Source organism: Amphiura filiformis, chromosome 5 (assembly GCF_039555335.1).
Source record: "Amphiura filiformis chromosome 5, Afil_fr2py, whole genome shotgun sequence".
In the NCBI taxonomy this organism is placed as follows: domain Eukaryota; kingdom Metazoa; phylum Echinodermata; class Ophiuroidea; order Amphilepidida; family Amphiuridae; genus Amphiura; species Amphiura filiformis.
In genome coordinates this window covers 42,444,257-42,461,905 of record NC_092632.1, presented here as the reverse complement: position 1 = coordinate 42,461,905, position 17,649 = coordinate 42,444,257, and the positions used below count along the sequence as shown (strand labels likewise).

The 17,649-nt window shown below is 36.6% G+C and overlaps 2 protein-coding genes across 2 annotated transcripts in view; one reads left to right on the top strand and one right to left on the bottom strand.

Annotated features, from left to right (window-relative positions):
* LOC140153160 (threonylcarbamoyladenosine tRNA methylthiotransferase-like) overlaps window positions 1–7,108 on the bottom strand; it is a 32,719-nt gene extending 25,611 nt beyond the window's left edge. The window contains 1 exon segment of the mRNA XM_072175814.1: window positions 6,978–7,108. The gene's annotated coding sequence lies outside the window, so the exon portion shown is untranslated.
* A 199-nt stretch (window positions 7,109–7,307) lies between these two features.
* The window catches only part of LOC140153157 (uncharacterized), a 30,141-nt gene continuing 19,799 nt past the window's right edge, over window positions 7,308–17,649 (top strand). The window contains exons 1-5 of the mRNA XM_072175809.1: window positions 7,308–7,485; window positions 13,802–13,928; window positions 14,571–14,725; window positions 15,590–15,671; window positions 16,333–16,462. Coding sequence (XP_072031910.1) covers window positions 7,450–7,485; window positions 13,802–13,928; window positions 14,571–14,725; window positions 15,590–15,671; window positions 16,333–16,462 — 530 coding nt within the window. The 5' untranslated portion in view covers window positions 7,308–7,449. The remainder of the gene's footprint in view (window positions 7,486–13,801; window positions 13,929–14,570; window positions 14,726–15,589; window positions 15,672–16,332; window positions 16,463–17,649) is intronic.

Below are 17,649 nucleotides of genomic sequence, written 5' to 3'. Positions count from 1 at the left end.
GCACATTCTTTTATTGACTTGTTTGTAATGTGCGTCGTAGTTCCCAACAAAATCGCCACTTCCACTGAGAAATTATGGCCGTGTTCCCAAAAATCTTGATGCTCCGGATATTGAAAAAGAATTGAAATGTTTGAAAAGTACATTTCTTTTTGAGCCAAGTGGAAAATTCAAGCATAATAATAACCCTTACACTTTCAGCTTTTTAGACGTAGTTTATGCGTTTTCTCTCTCGATATTTATTTCCAGAAATAGATAATTTTAAAGGGGGCTACATGCAGTCTCATTCTGGATCGATCATTGCAAAGTTTAGTATAACCTTAAGAGTAGCATAAGCATCGTCATCAAGACCGTCAACCAATTTAAGTTGAAGCTCCTTAATCTTATTAATAAGGTTATTCTTAGAGGATGTTCTATCTTTCTTCTTTCTAGATGTGTACTCAATACAATAACCAGTAATTGTACATTTGAAAGCATCCCAAATAGAATTGGGATTGCAATCAGAGTTACTTAGATTGGTCATTTTAAACTCCTCAATTTTATTTTTAATAAATTTAATAAAATCAGCATCTTTACGAAGATAATTACAATTCAGTTTCCAGTAGCCTCTGCCCCGGGGGTTGGGATCTAAATCAAATTTCAAATTAACAATTGAATGATCTGAGTTAACACCAGGAAGAATTTTAGAACCATAACAGGTACCAATCATATTTTCTGAAATCAAAATATAATCCAATCTTGATAAAACCTTTGGATTGTGTTGATGACGGTATATTGCCTAAGTTTAGGATGATAATGCCGCCACACATCAATTAAATTCAAATCTTCAATCAAAATATTGACCATTTCACTTGCATTAAAATTTGAATGGCGATCACAAGAACCACGGTAATCCAGATCACTTAAAGCTAAATTTAAATCACCAGCAATAATAAGGGATGACACATCAAATTTATCTAAGTGGGCAAACATATCCAAATAAAACTGGGGATCATCAGTATTAGGAGCATAGATATTTGTCAAAACAACTGGGAACCCATTCAAAACAGCAGACAAAATTATAAACCTACCATTAGGATCTTTATAAATAGATTTAACATCAACAGAAATAGAATTACTAATCAAAATGGCCACCCCTCTGCTGTTAGAAGCATAACTGTTAAACCAGGCATGAGCACCCCATTGCGATTTCCAAAATGCTTCCTCTGTAGTAGAAGAATGGGTCTCCTGCAGAAAAATAATATCACTTCCTATTGACCTAAGGTAATGAAAAACTTTTTTGCGCTTGAAAGTGTCCTGAATACCTCTGCAGTTAAAAGTACTTAAAGTTAGAACCATTTAAATATTGGTAGAGAAATCCCCAAAATATCCTCTTCTGATGTAAATGTAAACATATTCATTAAGGTTACAAAAAAACAAACAAACATGTATCAATACATCATTGATTGTATGACATTCAAAACATTGCATATAAAAATCAATGTTCCTGTAAACAATACATGTCGAGTACACAGTACCTATATCTATTGTGATTGAGTTGAGTAAATAAAACAAGTAAAAGATACATGACTGCACATTTGAATTGAAGCTGCTGCAGAAAATGAAAAAAAAAGTGATTGGAAAAAACACGCAAAAACAAGAAATCATTAGAAGACAATCGCGACGCCAAGCAAATGCACTTGGTGGAAAGACAGGCCCTCAAATCAACACACAGGCCTGAGCAAAAAGTGAGCACCAGCGAAAAAGCGCAATGCAATTTAAATTGCAACCATGCACGGACATAATATTTAGCAATTTTTATCAGTGATCACACAAGTGATTTAAAACACATTTATAATCCAACATCAACATTTCAGTGTTCAAAGTTCAATAGTTCAAAGTATGGTAGTTCAAATAGTTCAAAAACACCGTAAAACTGTGATGATCCGGTTCTTCAAAAACAAGAAATAGTGCCAACTTATTTCAAGTTCAAGTGTCAATTTGTATCACTGTTCACACACAAAATTTAATCATACAAAAACATTTTAATGTTCAAAGTTCAAAAGATCAAAGTTCAAAAAACCGAAAAACGATAATGTCCCGGTTCTTCAAAAACAGCGCCTACTTTATTTCAAGTTCTACTTTACTTAGCTGTGAGTACCGATCCATTGGAGAGTCTATATTTAATAATGTCAGGGAAGACAAAAAAAGGTTTTCTTCCTTCCTCCTGAAGCTTCTTAAACTGTGCCATTTTCTGCTTTCTCTGCTGTTGAACACGCTGGGAGAAATCCTCCGACACAAAGAGCTTGGCATTATGATACTTGCTGGTCTTGAACATAGAGATACATGCCTTTCTCACCTTTTCCTTCATGATAAAGGAAGAAAATGCCACATGGATGATTCTAGGACGTTGCTCACCCTCACGACGAAATGAAGGTGTCCGGTGGCATCTTTCAATTGCATAATCCTCTGTAGAAAGGCCGGCAAAGTGAAAAATATCATTTACCCTCTGCAAACAGTCTTCCTTGATGGAACCATCAGCCTCAGGTACTCCAAACAATACAATATTGTTGCGACGGCTGCGATTCTCTAGGTCGTCCAGCTTGTCCAAGAGCAGCTTATTTTGATCCTTCACTGACTGCAATTCAGATGTAACACTGGCCACATCCATCTCAAAACTTTTAAGTTTATTTTCACAGTCAGAGATCCTTTCCATCATGATGGACTCCAACTTGTTGAAACGATGTTCAAGGCGCATTTCAAAGTTCATAAACCATGAAGGTGGAGCTGCATCTTGATCCTGACTATCGTCGAAAAGAAAGTTTCTTCGCCGAATTCGATACACCCTGGGCGCGCCATGTTTTGAGACCCGTGACCTTCAACCCGGTCATATCCGCCTTAGGCGCAGAATTCGCTTTTCTTCTTCTTGGTTTGGCGACTGTTTAGTTGGCGATTCTAAGGCTCGGTTATGCTTTGAAGGGCCCATTTTAGAACCACTTTTGTCTATAACACCGTCAAAATCCACTGATTTATCTTCAACACTAACACCCTGTCCGGCAAAGCCGCAATTCTAATTGCAAATCAGAGCACGAAAAACATCACGTCTGACCGCTATCGAGGTGAAGAGCGCCCCCTGATCCAGTGTCAGACTTGACTGAGAATAATTGTGGGCCATTTATAGTCAAATCAGTGGCATGCCTGGCCTTCTTTTTTTTTTTTGGGGGGACTGAGAGCAATGAAAAAATTGCCCAGTGAGCAAAGGGCTCGAAAATCTTCAGTTTTACACTATTTGTTTAAATAACAAATGTGCATAAACAATACTTAGCAATATTAAATAGGAAAATTCCTTTTTCTTTTTTCTCCTTTTAAGTTATCAGGGGAGGTGGCTGCCAACTGCCAAATTCGGTAACCCAAATCCCGATCTGCCAGATGCTACCACCTTTTTTTCCTTTAAACTAGAAATCATGACAATTGTACATTTTTGTTTAGCAGGAAGTTCATATTTAACTCACTTGGGCATGATAATTACTTACTAAATCTGCCAGTTCTGAAAATTGGCGATAAGTGGAAAGTCAGAATATTGAAAGGTCAGAACAACTTTCACAACTATTTTTTTAATATCATGTCCGGTAGTGAAAAAATGGGAAAAGCTTGATATTGTATGTAATTTGTAAATTAATAAGAACGTGAAGAAAGTCCTATTCAGCAAACAAAACAAACAGCTATAGGCAAAATATCTAATTCTCGATCATGCGAGCCAAATTGGGCATGTTGGGAAAGCACAGATATATGCGTCAAAAATACTACGCAAAGCCGCAAAGCCTAAATGGCAAATGCTTGATGCATGCCATGCACACATCACATGACAAAGCATCAATCATGTCAATCTAAATATCTTTTCACATACATATGTACATGTACGTGCGATTGTGTAACGTGTAGTTCCACGAAAAGTGTGCTAATGCAACAGTATGCAGAAGGTGCAACCTCTCACGATCGAGAACTAGATATTTTACCTAGGCTATAGTACTTATATTATACGGTACAGTACATGCCCGGGAGTAGGCCTACATGCACATGCATGATAGACTGCACTCAGTTGTAGTAACTGCAAAAATTTCGAACATTTGAGGACTTGTTCTCCAGTTGTAGCAGGTGCTAGTGGGGATTATGCACTTTCGGTTTCCCACGCATTTGAATGGGAATTGGATTGCGAACTTTCCCCATGTTTGTTGAGCATATTTCTCCAATATTTTCAGAAGCTGATGTTGACGTCAAATTTTCTATTCTATATTGTTTGGCAATAATGTATTTTGCCAATTGTTTGAAGTTGTAATTTTTGAGTTTTTGATCGCAAAGATCAGATATTTTTATTCCCAATTCAAATTATGAACCCTTCGCAAGGGTGCAGAATTCCGCAGAACTTTGACGATAATTTTGAATTTTTTGGACACTAAAATGCATTCGATCCTTAATTTTGTTTCAACCAAGTCTTAAATTAGCAAGCACAATAAGGATGACCTGACCGCTTGATTCCACCAGGGATGTTGGCCAGTATTTGAAAAGAAGAAGAAGAAGGTGGGTACCACTTTTATATACTATACATTTTTTTTTCAAATTTCTGACCTGCGCAAATCGTTAAGTGTGTATTTCCCATTGACATCCAAAATGGCATATAAGCCAGTCCTAAATATACATAGGCACAGTGTATAGGACTGGCAAGCGAGTCTGGCGGGTGCCATTCAGTGTTAAATAATAACAATTGTTTATATTTCATTTATATAAATGTTGCAAAATATTAATATTGATAATAATTAACAACCTGTTTGACCTCCCCATATATTCATACATTGCTCACCTGTGTTTTCATATCATATTTTGTGGTGAAAAATGGTTACATTTATACAAATGTGTAATTTTTCATGTTTTAATTTCAGACAAAATTTGCAATCATGATTTTTGGAGCAACGATTTCTTCGTACCGACGGCTAAGTATGTACGGTATGTGAATGCACAATAAACACATGATATAAACACATGTACACAGCACCTATTGGAACTCCCGGTCGGAGCCAGGAGTTTCAATTATTTATTGGAACTGGACTGCACTGACTGTACTACATCTGTACATGAACACAATTAGTACTATAGAAAAATTACTTAATTTGTGTACATCATCAATCATGCGATTCATGGTCATTCATGGAACTTTCATTATATTACATGTATTATGTAATAATCACTATTCAACTACGCTTGTTTTGTTACTCCGCGACTAATCATGCTAATACATGAGCGTACAACGTTACTCTACGCGTCCATATCAGCGAGGTCATCTGCGTACAATAGCTTACTACGCACAGCCACACAAAGAGTTGTTCCATGATATGTTAGCCCGAAACATCATGGCCCTGTTCCTTCCTCACTAGGGCCATGAATGCCCTACGACGTAAAAACGGGCACCGAGAAAACACGTCATGTGATGACGCCACACTGACAGCATCTATTTATAGGAAGAGTTCAAAACACGGCGACGATAACAGTCACAAGTCTGGTCTTTTACATCCTCAAATGTGCTCAAAATTTATGAACATGCACCAAATATGTTTTGTTTAAGTCTCATCTTCACATGAGCAATGGTAGGAAGTGGTATTTGAGAAAAAGTGGTATTTTATGTGTACCCTGGACCAGATTACACCCATCGAATGTGTGTCATCGGCCCTCAGACACACACACACAGGCATAGAGTTCTGAAGCAGCATGTTTTGTTGACATTAAATACTGTTTACTTCATTTGACAGTAACTAATCCATAAATTTGACAACTCAAATACAATTTACAAAGGGTATAAGTTGGCAATCTTAATGTTTATATGCAATCAAGTTTACAACACTGTCAGCCTTACAATGAGCAGAAGTCACTGACCAACCAACCATGGTTTTCAAGTACCAATATTGATTATCTCAAGTGGCCTGCTGCAATTGACCAGAAATGAACTGTATGATTTTCCTGTTATTTTGTAATAACAAAACCATGTTTTCCTTGATTTTGGTATGAAAATGAGCAAATAGAATTTAATGTCTTGTCAATTTGGAGTTATTAAGGGCAACTAAAACTGATATTAGGTAAGTTTTATCTGTCTGGAATCTATATTGCCTGTTCTGAGGGAATTAATGCAATGTAAACAAAACCAACCATGGCTGATGTGGACATTGTGTAGTGTTTTCCAGTACCCTGTTTTCCATGGGTGACTGTAGGAACCCATGGATTCGATCCATGTAGGACCATATATGCTCAGGAGTCTCAGACCTTCGTACGGAGAAGGACAGTGGAAATCGTAGTGACGGAGGTGTGAGTACCTCGGGCTATATACATCATTACATTAGGTATGCTAGGTGAATTCAAATTTGCCATCAAATTGCATCATTTTATATATCAAATTAAAGCCCTTGAGTAAACTAAGCCAAAACTGAAAACCTTTTTTTCACAGCACTTTCCGTAGCAAAGTTACATCTTGTCAAAGATTGACTTTCATCAAAAAGATTCAGCTAGCAAAATTCCCCAAAACGGCATTTCGGGGTGTTTCTAGATATTAGTCTATTATGATAGCAGCTTTTTTTAATGGAACTGCTATCAAAATCCTCTAAAATTCCATGTGCGACTTGATTATCACCATAAAAATCATATATTTGGGTCAAGTGAAGTATAGAAAACATATTTATGTAGGTTTCCTTCACCGACCTATTCTCGAAAAAAATTCAAATTTCTATGTAAATATGCATTGTGTTGGGGCCCGCTCTCGGCGAATTCGCTGACTAGTAAATGTGTTAACTAAGGTTTGCCTAGGTTACCTAATTACATGTACACGAATTAAATCATTTTTCTATAGTAGGAGCTTGTCGTGTCTTCCGAATTTTGCAGTTACCTGAAATCGCAAGATCTATTCTTAGTTGTTCAAAGTGAGCGTTAATTGTTCCTTGAATAGATATGAACGTTCTTACCTTAAAAGAGTATGCTTTGGAGAAACTTATTTGCTCTTGAGATACTAAATTCAATTGTGTTCAAATGATTTAAATCACTTTTTAACTAAATATTCAGGGATTGCGACGCGATGCGTGTCGTCTTTTTTTTGTAGAGGGCACTGTTTACATTTTTAGACTATTCCACAGTCTTTTAAAGATCGCCCTGCTGGCTAAAAAACACAAACATTGTAGAGTAGGAAAAGACTACCACCAGTATAGACGCTCATGCAGACTTTAGTAATCGCATTTTTTATTACGCTAAAAGAATACAATTCGCAAAGGAGGCTAACATGTCGCGCCAAATAATAAAATTTCGTTGTTGCACCAATTCTGTTCTGTTGTATTTTCTGTAAGCTTATGTCATTTTTAGGTGTTTAAAAGTAGATCAAAATAAATGAAATCTTTAGAATTGTAGAAAACAAAAGTCTACCCCGATTTGGCGTATTGAATAATGTTGGGCGTTGAGCATGTCGCAGTGCCAGAGCAGGTAAGATTGAGTCATATTAAAATCATGATGATCATGAAGTTGAATTGATTGAATGAACATGATGAACAAATGATGAAAGATAACTGAGCTGATATGATGCATGGATGAGTCTGATCTGAGAGCAAATTCAATACATTATACATATATTGTATGTTATACACTTGATTAATGATCATGTTGATGATGGTGACTTCATTAATCTTATTCTTCTTGTTTAATAGTTCTTGTTCCAAATGTTCTCTAACAGTTTAGAAATTAGAACAGTCTGATGATGTCGGTAGGATTTTCAGTAGACCTATTTTTTGCAAAAGTATACATGAAATGATGAATGATAGAGTAAATTGAGAAATAGACAATTAAATAGTACATAACTTGCACAGCGGGAAAAAGTGGGTAATTTGGTAATCTCATTACCGGGAAGCTTTTACTGCCAGCGGGAAATCTAGGGCAACTTCAACTTGGCCTGAAGTTGATGTGATAAGCTTAACCCATAGAAAATATGTACCGGTACCAGTGTCCGAAATAAGGAAAATATGGAGGTTGTCCCGAGGACAACTAAAGCATAAATTCTGCTTGTCCTCAAAACATTTTGGTTGTCCCCAAAATGTGTCATATTTAAGAGGTAAAATATAGTGGTTGTCCAGAGGATAAGTACATATCTCAATATGGTTGTCCCCAGTGATTTTTGGACAAGAGGACAAGAGGATAAGTGCTTATTTCGAACATTGACCGGTACCGTACGCAAATTGCCCAGGCAGAATTCTCAATCCTACTTCCTGGTTCGTCATGTTCGTGGTTCCCACCGACAGTTTTGATCAAGTATTGCATAGTGTGTAATGGGATGAATGATGTAACGGAAGCCAGCAAAAGCGTTACCGTTAGCCTCCACTAAAAATAGGAATTGTGCGGGGCGCATGCGTACATTTAATTTCATACACGAGGTCGATGCATTTTTGTAGGGCGGTACTCAGGGCTGGAAAAAAGTTCAACATGGGCGGAACTAGAGTGGTAGACAAGTTCTGTTGCGAGTTGAATTTCCGAAACTGTCGTGGTATTAATATACTGGTTAAGAGTAGACTTAAGTTGTGACACTTTGATGGTTATACTTTGTGAGTAATTCATGTAACAAAGTGCTAATTGTGTTCATTTTTGAAGCTTATTTAGGCTCATTTATGACTTGTCATATAAAACGAAAAATTGCAAAAATGTTGCACCAAATCGCGTCATTTAGGTGTCATTTTTCAAAAATGTTCAACAACTGAGGGTCACTGAGTTCAAATATGTCCTGATTTGGCCTTTACATGCACTTTGAATTAGTCTCAAATTCACATACCCTTAAAATCAGCTGTTTTAGAGCTATTAAATATACCTGTCTAAAATTAGATTAGCCCGTCTTAAAGACGGGCAGACGTATGGCTGGCTAAGACCTTGGTACCCACTGTACCATCAAGTCCATACATTGAAAGCGCACATGAAAACTAACTATATATATAATATGAGAGTCGGAGGACATGTACCGGTATCATCACAAGCAGGTTTTGAATTAAGGTACCGGTATGCATTCGGCACTATAATGTCCGATGTCATTTTCACTCCAGTCTCCGCGCTAGGCATACGTGCAGGTAGCTCATTTGTAATTTGTAGGTGATGTCGCCACCATTATTTTTTGGAAGAAGCTTCCGACATTTCACATTTGAATTTATTATTCTATGAAATTTGGGGGCAGTGTCACAATGAATCAACTATTAAACATTACAAAATAACTAAAATGTTGAACACAAGCTCTAAAATACATTTTTTTTTACATCTTCAGAATGCAAAAATTTGAAAAGAAGAAAAAAAGAGCGACTTTTTCAGGAATTTCCAAAAATAGGGTCGGTATTCTTTTATACAGTAAATAGAAAAAAAAACTTTTTTCTGATTTCCAAAATTAGGGTCAGGTCGGTTGAGGTGGCTTCACAGAGCAAAATAGCAAGTTTCGGGCACCCTCAGATTGTAAATATGAATTTCTAATGTCCGTATTCATGTTAAAACAACTCTGAGACTTGAGGTTGAACCACTAAAATAAAAATAAAACATTGGGTATATCACAGTATTTTGAAAATTGCAGTCCAAAAATGAAAAAATCTTAATATTTACTTTTATTAAGGGACATTTCCTATGGGAAAACGCACACGTTTTTAGGGAAAATGCCTTAAAAGACAAAGTTTTTGTTGGCTTGCCATTTAACATTCCAAACGTCACAGAAATAAGATATTGGTATCAAAAAAAAGATGTGTTACTCATTATGCAGAAATAACAACTTAGAAATAGCTTGCACATTTCGCACAGTGTAGGAAATCTCATTTTCCAAAGTGACCAAATGAGATTTTCACTCTTGGAAGACATTTCCTATGGGAAAATGCACACGTTTTGCGGGGGAAAAAAGGTAACATTTGAAATTGATCGTAGAAATAAGATATTGGTATCAAAAAAAAGGTGTGTTACTCATTATCCAGAAATAACAACTTAGAAATAGCTTGCACATATTTCGCACAATGTAGGAAATCTCATTTTCCAAAGTGACCAAATGAAATTTGCTTGCGGTGTATGATATCAGTAATTCAGTATTGATAGAATGCGTATTCCTATCTTGTCAAAAGCCACCATGGAATTTTTTTTAGTGGCTTAAATTACCAAAACAAACATTTTTTTTATCTACACATATGATATTGATTATCAATGTAAAAAACAAGTAAGAGTGCTGGAATGAATAAAATAAATATTTTTTCTTAATCAAAAATTACTAGTAGTAGTAGTATTCATAGATCTGAGTCAATTTGCACTGTGCAAGACCAGATTTAGCTGATGTGTGACCCCCCTAGTCTGAGCATGATACTTTGAAAATGTATGCAATGGGGGAAAAAAGATTATGGATTGGGGTTAAATGGCTTTTAGAAATTTTGTTTGGAATTTCGGAAATTAACTGTCATGACTATAGTAAATTTTGCAGCCTTCAAAAATGCTCAATTATTGGAAATTCTTTGTTGGAACAATGAAAATATATTTTATTCAAAATAAATCAAATAAAATATTGTTTTACTAGCATGAAAGTTCATCTGTGTTGGTAGACTTCATAATTGGAAATTTAAACTTATGATCTCAACACAAAATTAAGACGTACCTCAAATTTTCGGTCACAACTTTGACCTTTATCTGGAGACTGGCAACCCAAGTTTGGGATCAGTGACCTTTTGGTCACTTGACCTCAAAACCCGGTCGTACACTCTGGGTAACTTGTATCGGCCCCTGTCGCGGTTGAGAGATGGTTGGTTGACTCTGATGTAAATTGACTCCTTCACACCCCTTTCAAAGTATCTAGCATCCCGGTCGAGGATTTTGACCTCATCCAAATCAACTTGGTGGCGGGGGATTCAATGTGGATGTGCTGGGAGACTTCCGACGAGGTAGTACTCGGACGACGGTGTTCTGAGAATCTGGTTTTCAAAGATCTTTCAGTCTCACCAATGTATGATTCTGAACACTGGCCCAAGCTTGGGTTGCCAGTCTCCAGATGAAGGTCAAAGTTGTGACCGAAAATTTGAGATACGTCTTAATTTTGTGTTGAGATCATAAGTTTAAATTTCCAATTAAAAAATTTATATTGTTTATTATTCATGTTACGGAAACGTATTGCATTGTTCAAATTGTCTTAGATATTTCAATGGAAAACAGGAAATAGCAAAATATCAGTAGTGTGATGAAGTTGCTTTTACCCCCTTATTTTAAATATATCATAGGCCATAGGCTTATTATATTACTATATAATGTGTGGTATGTGCTGGTTAACTAAATAATTCTTTAATATAAATGTAGACCTTAAAATTCAGCATGATCAGATAATAATTCTTTAAAATAAATGTAGGCCTTAAATTGCAGCATTAACGGCTTGACGTCCGCACTGCCCTGGCGCGATCAGTGCGCCCTCAATAATGGGCGGAGCATTATCACGCCCATCAAACGTTTCAGTTTGCCCCAAGCGCCGCGCTAAACCAATCAGTTAATTTTGAGGATTTGCGCATGAGCAATTAGACGGACCCTTTTTGGCTTCGCGCGGACTGTTTTAAAACAAGTAGCGTCTTTCCGTTTGCAGACTTGATTCATGTGAGATGCAGTTTTGTTTACTTAGGCCAATTTTAGATTCACTGTTTAGTTTCAATTTTAACAGGCAGATCTCTTCAGGTGAGGAATGTAGACTTTAGAGAAGCCACTGCCTTGTGCAGTGGCCCCTGCCAAATCCGGTATTTGGTATTAAAATTTAGGCCTAATTTACAACTAAATCAACTAATCTGGACATGTAACTTTTTATGTACTGTAAGCCGGCTCGCTGATAATATGGAGGCTGATAGGCCTCCTGTGGTTCATGATGGAGATGTGGTTACTGCAATGGCTGTGCAAAAGGTTGATTCTTTGCTGTATAATATCTGGTATCTTCAGCCGTGCGACCCATTTATGAGAGCTTTTGCTCCAAGGTGTCAATGCACATTTAAGATGACTGATACTGCCGGATGAAGCAAAGGTTAACCAGGGTTTTAATAATTGGTTTAAGCTTAGCATAGACCGTTTGGCCTATGCAGTATGCGTGCATCGGTTAAGCTTTTACCTCAGCCATTGTAGTTTTAAACCATATCTCTGTCATAGAACCGAGCCATGTACTTTTAAGCTAAATAAAACCCCCCTCATTATTATAAATCAAAATCTTCCTGTGTCAACATTTGAACATCTAAAATAATAAACAACCCGCATGAACGCGAATGGAGTCTTGCCAAATTATCATTCAATATTGTATGCACGCATGTTTAAGGTATAAGCCGCGTGAGGATTAGGGCCTAATGCGTGTTTTCGTATAGGTGTTTGAGGTTTGAGGTCGGCTGGCCTGGTGCTTGTAATTTGGTGTTAAAAATAACACCCTCTCTGTTAAAGACTCCCTTTCTGTGTCTTGCTAGGTTGCACTAAACTTTAGGCCTAAATAACAGGTAGGCATTTGTCCTTTGTAAGCTTATGTATAAATGCCTTGTCATTTCTATCCCTCATTACAGCACGTAAATCCACACAAAAACATTGTATTAACTTACGGCATTGACTACGACTTTGTGTAGACAGCTATTGCTGTTGATGAAATCCAGTGATGAAAAGAAATAACAATAGAAGAACTGTGAACATTCTACATCTTGTGTTTCGTCTGCTTTACTATATATTTAGGCCGTTCATTTACATGTCGTTGTAACCCCAGCAAGGGTCCGGCCCGTCCGTAAACATGGTCTACCGCCCTCATAAAATTCTCAATATCCCCTCCCAGTTTTCCTGCTACACTATCATCCCATTCTTCTGTAACCCCCTCCTCCCCCCTCCACCATCGCCTTAGTAGGGGTTCTTTTTGCACTGAACAAAATGGTGTTAATCACAACAAGAGAGACTCAAACGTTTAGCCCAAGGAGCATGATGAAAACATATTGTCTTATTATGACAGGATTGCGGGACAAGTATAAAGTATGTCTTGTAAAATATTTGTGCGCCCGTACTGTATGAGGCAACTGTCGGTAAACTCCAACTGCATTTTATTTCACTCTTTCACTTGTGTTCGCAATTTAAGAGGACAGAACCAGAGAAAGGTCTAAAGTACAAATGGGTATAGTGTTAGCGTATTCACATCTGCCTTAGTACGCACTTAATAGATTTTCTGTGTTGTGTCGTTATGAAATTTTGTAGAGCTGAAGTGCCACTGACCAAATTAGGGGTGTGATTTTCGGGTAATTTTGTGTCCGGTTACCCGGTGCAATTTTCAGGTGGGTAACCGAGTACCCGAAATTGCAAAAAAATATTTAAAAAAATAAAAAAAAAATGCATTGAATTTGAATGCATTTTGATATCATTAATAGAGTATGACATGAATACAAATTATCAATTTTCATATTAAAAACACAAAACATCATGCAATTTTTTTTTTTTTTTTTAGGTCAACCATGAATGATCCTAGCATTTAGGTCTAGGACCTAGGACACTACAAAACCGGGAAAAAAATAACTTTTTTTTTAAAATTTAGGGCACATGAGCAGGGTATTTCCTGCCCGGGTAATGTAATCTCGGGCGGGTACCTACGAGCCCGCCCGAAAATCCCTGGCTTAGACCAAATACAGCGAAGCATCTTATGGCTTTGGGTCCAGGGACCTGCTTTTAGGATTCTGCTGAGGCCGGTCCAAGGAAAAAGCCCCAGGTTATAGCACCCCTAGAAGCTCAATTATTTATCAAATTCTTTTTATCTTGTCTGACATTTCAGGTGGCTAAAACCAACCCGCTTTTGAACAGTGACTTGTTTGATGCTGAGGATAGCAGTGATGAAGAAAGAGGTCCGGCACCTTCATCGCCACAACCGACTCAAACTAATAGAAGTAGTAAGCCCATTGGTAAGGATATAAAGGAATCGTACATAGTTTTGTATAAGGGAACAACCCAAAAGTTCGATGAAGCCCTATAAACGAAAGTCCTTTTGTTAGAAGGCTAACCCCCTCCCTCTAACGTAAGTGTCAAATATGGTCGATGGGGTTGTGGAGGGGTGCGACATATATTGGTCCACACATTGTGCTTGTATTCAGTTGTTCGACGTATACGTTGATCGGTAGGATTTTCAGTAGACCTAGAAGCTGTATTTTTTTTGCAAAAGTATACATGAAATGATGAATGATAGAGTAAATGGAGAAATAGACAATTAAATAGTACATAAGTACCCACTGTACCATCAAGTCCAAACATTGAAACCGAACATATTATTTTTTGGAAGAAAAAAGTATCCTGGGCATTTTTTTTGGGCTTTCCAAGTTTGCCACTGCCCACTAAAAATAACCAACAATGGATTGAAATACTTCATTACAATCATATAAATAATGTTCCCAGTTCAAATCCTGGTCAAAGCTGACAATTTTTCTTCTTAGCTGACTCATTAGAAGTAATAAATTGTGATCGTAAAAGGGATGTTAAATTTGAAGTTTCACACATACATGTAAGAACATTTTTCAATTGGATGCAATGTACATATTTTTCTATCCCAGCTTTCAGTGATGATGACGATTCATCGGATTCCGGAGTGAATGACCCCTTTGTTAGGAATGAGAGTGGTGATAATGCAGGCAGTGATGGTGAGGAGAGGACTAGCCCTACACCACCTGATGTATCAGAGAGAGCTAAATCTAAGAGAAAACCAAAGGTAGGTACCCAAATTGTCAGAGTTATTATCTGATTTACTTGATTTGATTAGGAACGGGGCAAATGTCTCAATTACTTTTACCCTGAAACCCTGTGCACTCCTGTTGTGAGTAAGGGTGTGAGTGAGTCCCGGGAATTCGAGTCCCGCCCGATAATCCTATTACCGGGCAGGAAATTCCCTGCCGGGTACCAAATTTAAATTTAAAAAAAAAAAATTTTCAAAGTTTTTTTTTTTCGGTTTTAGAGTGTCTCTGGACCTAGACCTAAATGCTAGGATCATGGTTGACCTAAAAAAAAAAAAATCTAATTTTGCACATTGTTTTGTGTTTTAAAATGAAAATTGATACATAGTTTTCATGTCATACTCTATTAATGATATCAAAATGCATTGAATTTGAATGCATTTTGATATCATTAATAGAGTATGACATGAAAACTATGTATCAATTTTCAGATTAAAAGCACAAAACAACGTGCAAAATTCAATTTTTTTTTTTTTAGGTCAACCATGATCCTAGCATTTAGGTCTAGGTCCAGAGACAACTACAAAAAAAAAAAATCACACCCCTAGTTGTGAGATTTCATTTTGTAAATTTGCATTTTTGACCTTCCTTTTTCTTTGTATGTTTATTTGATGCTCCTGCAGATTTAAAAAAAACATGACACCAAAGATAAAATGCCTCAAATAGGAAATGTTAAAAGCTATGCACACACATAAGACTATGAGACAAAACTTTTTTAAATCAGTAGAAAGGTACATTGAAAAATTGACAGTTTTGAAGGTGTAAAAAAAAGATATCAACTACTGACACATATTGTAACAAAAAGTTGTTTCTAAGTTATTATGTCACTGATTCCCATTCAGGCTCCCAGAGAAAAAAAGCCAAGAAGAGCAAAGAAGGCTGAAGTACAAGAAATTCACAGCAATAGTCAACGCATTGTGAGAGGTGAGTTGTGACGTTTTTTGGTTTTTTTTTACCTTTTGGCGACAGAATAAGTTTATGGTACAAATTGCACGCTAAAAATTTTGCCATTTTGAAGCTAAACTGAATTTTAATCAAATTAAGTCCTACATTTTACAAGGAATTACCTTGGGCTTAGAATCGATCAGTCCCATTGTAATTTGTTTAAATGTACCTCCACATGGTTGAAATAGTGCGTATAGCATCGACGCACACACTGAACAATGTTATAATGTGTCGTATATAACATGGCTAAGAACCAATAAAATTGCAGGAACTTTCTCAAGTGTTTAAGAGTCATTCATATAAGTTCAAGTTGCACATTTACCTCAAAGGGACGATTAGAGATCTGCTGAACCAGATGATTCTAAAGTCATCAAAATTCAGATTTTGTCATTTTTGGAGCAAGTTGAAATACTGCACATGACATTTATTTTAAAGTAATTCAATAAGGCAAACTCTGATATTTAATATTAAAAAGTATAAGTACATACTTTTTTATTCATGGAAATAGGGGTATCTGGCTGTGTGTCTAATTGTGTGAACTATTTCATGTAGCTAGGTAAGCCAGCTGGCTACCTGTGGTATCCAGACATTTTATGTTGTGATGGATGAATTCTTATTTATGGTTTTTGTTACATTACAGAATCATCCTTAAGATTGCCATATCACAAGCCTGCAAAGAAGTCCCTGGATGATTTCTTCAACAGGAAGCCATCTTCATCTTCACCTTTCCTGAAGCCTGTACCTCTCCGAGGAGCCAAGAAATTGAATGGGTAATATTATATTCACTAGTCAATACTCTCAAGATAATTCCTACGTTTAATCGCAACAGCATCTTGACTCATTTGCATTGATTTGTCCAATTTCTCAATGAGCAATATAAATACAGTTTTTAATCTGAAAATTAAGGTTTTACCGTCGTAACTAAACCTATCGACCAAATTTTTTTTAATTGACATATTTTGTACATTAATATATGTAGATAATAAATCAGGAAAAAAAACAGGGGGCGCCGGACCTCACTTTTGAGCTACAGCCGTTTTAAAAGAGGTGTACATTTCCAAAAATCTCTGTACACTTCAATGGCAAAATCAGCAATTTGCCCAAAATATACCACCTTTTATGCGTTGTATAAAAAATTGTCGAGACAAAATTTTTTAATTTTATATATGTTATGAAAAAGAAAAAGCTCTGTAAAATCGCGCAAAAAAAATGGGGGGTACCGGACCTTGTTTTTTTTTAATTTTTCCAAAATAGGTCAAAAAAAGCATTTTTTTAGCGACACCATGCGTAGTTAATTGCGTACATGGATATTTTGGTGCGTATCAACGCGTTGGTATACAAGCCGATCTGATGCGGATCAGCGTTCATTTACGCATATATGCCACAAAAAGGAATTGTCTGTTTACGCAGGAAAGTTTTCACTGTAAAAAAAGTTACCTAAGATACTTCTTAGGCTAAGAAGTGTCCATATTAAATAGGAACAATTATGATGATGTCAACTATAAAAGACTTATAAATCAAGCCTTAAATTTCTTAGCCTAATTCTAATTTGGTGTATTTTGGTCACAAACAGGTGTAAGAAAGACTGCCATTCTGCAAAGATATTGGGCCAAAGAGTTATTAAGTTACACAAACAGCGTTCGAAATTTTGGCTGTCCGGTTGCCCGGGACAACTAAAAAGTCGCCGGACAACCAAAAATACTGATTCGGTTGTCCGCCGGACAACCATAAATCTAGCCAAACGTCACATTTGTAGGCTTACGGACAACCAAAAACTTAGACGGACAACCAGAAATTGTAATCTGGTTGTCCGTGGGACAACCATTTATTTTTCCTAAATTCGAACACTGTACACAAAGTGAGGAATTTTCAGCTTTATGTTCACCTGACTCGAATGACCAAAAAGAGGATTATTTTATTAAACATGTTAAAGCGATTGAAGCGTTTGACACCATGA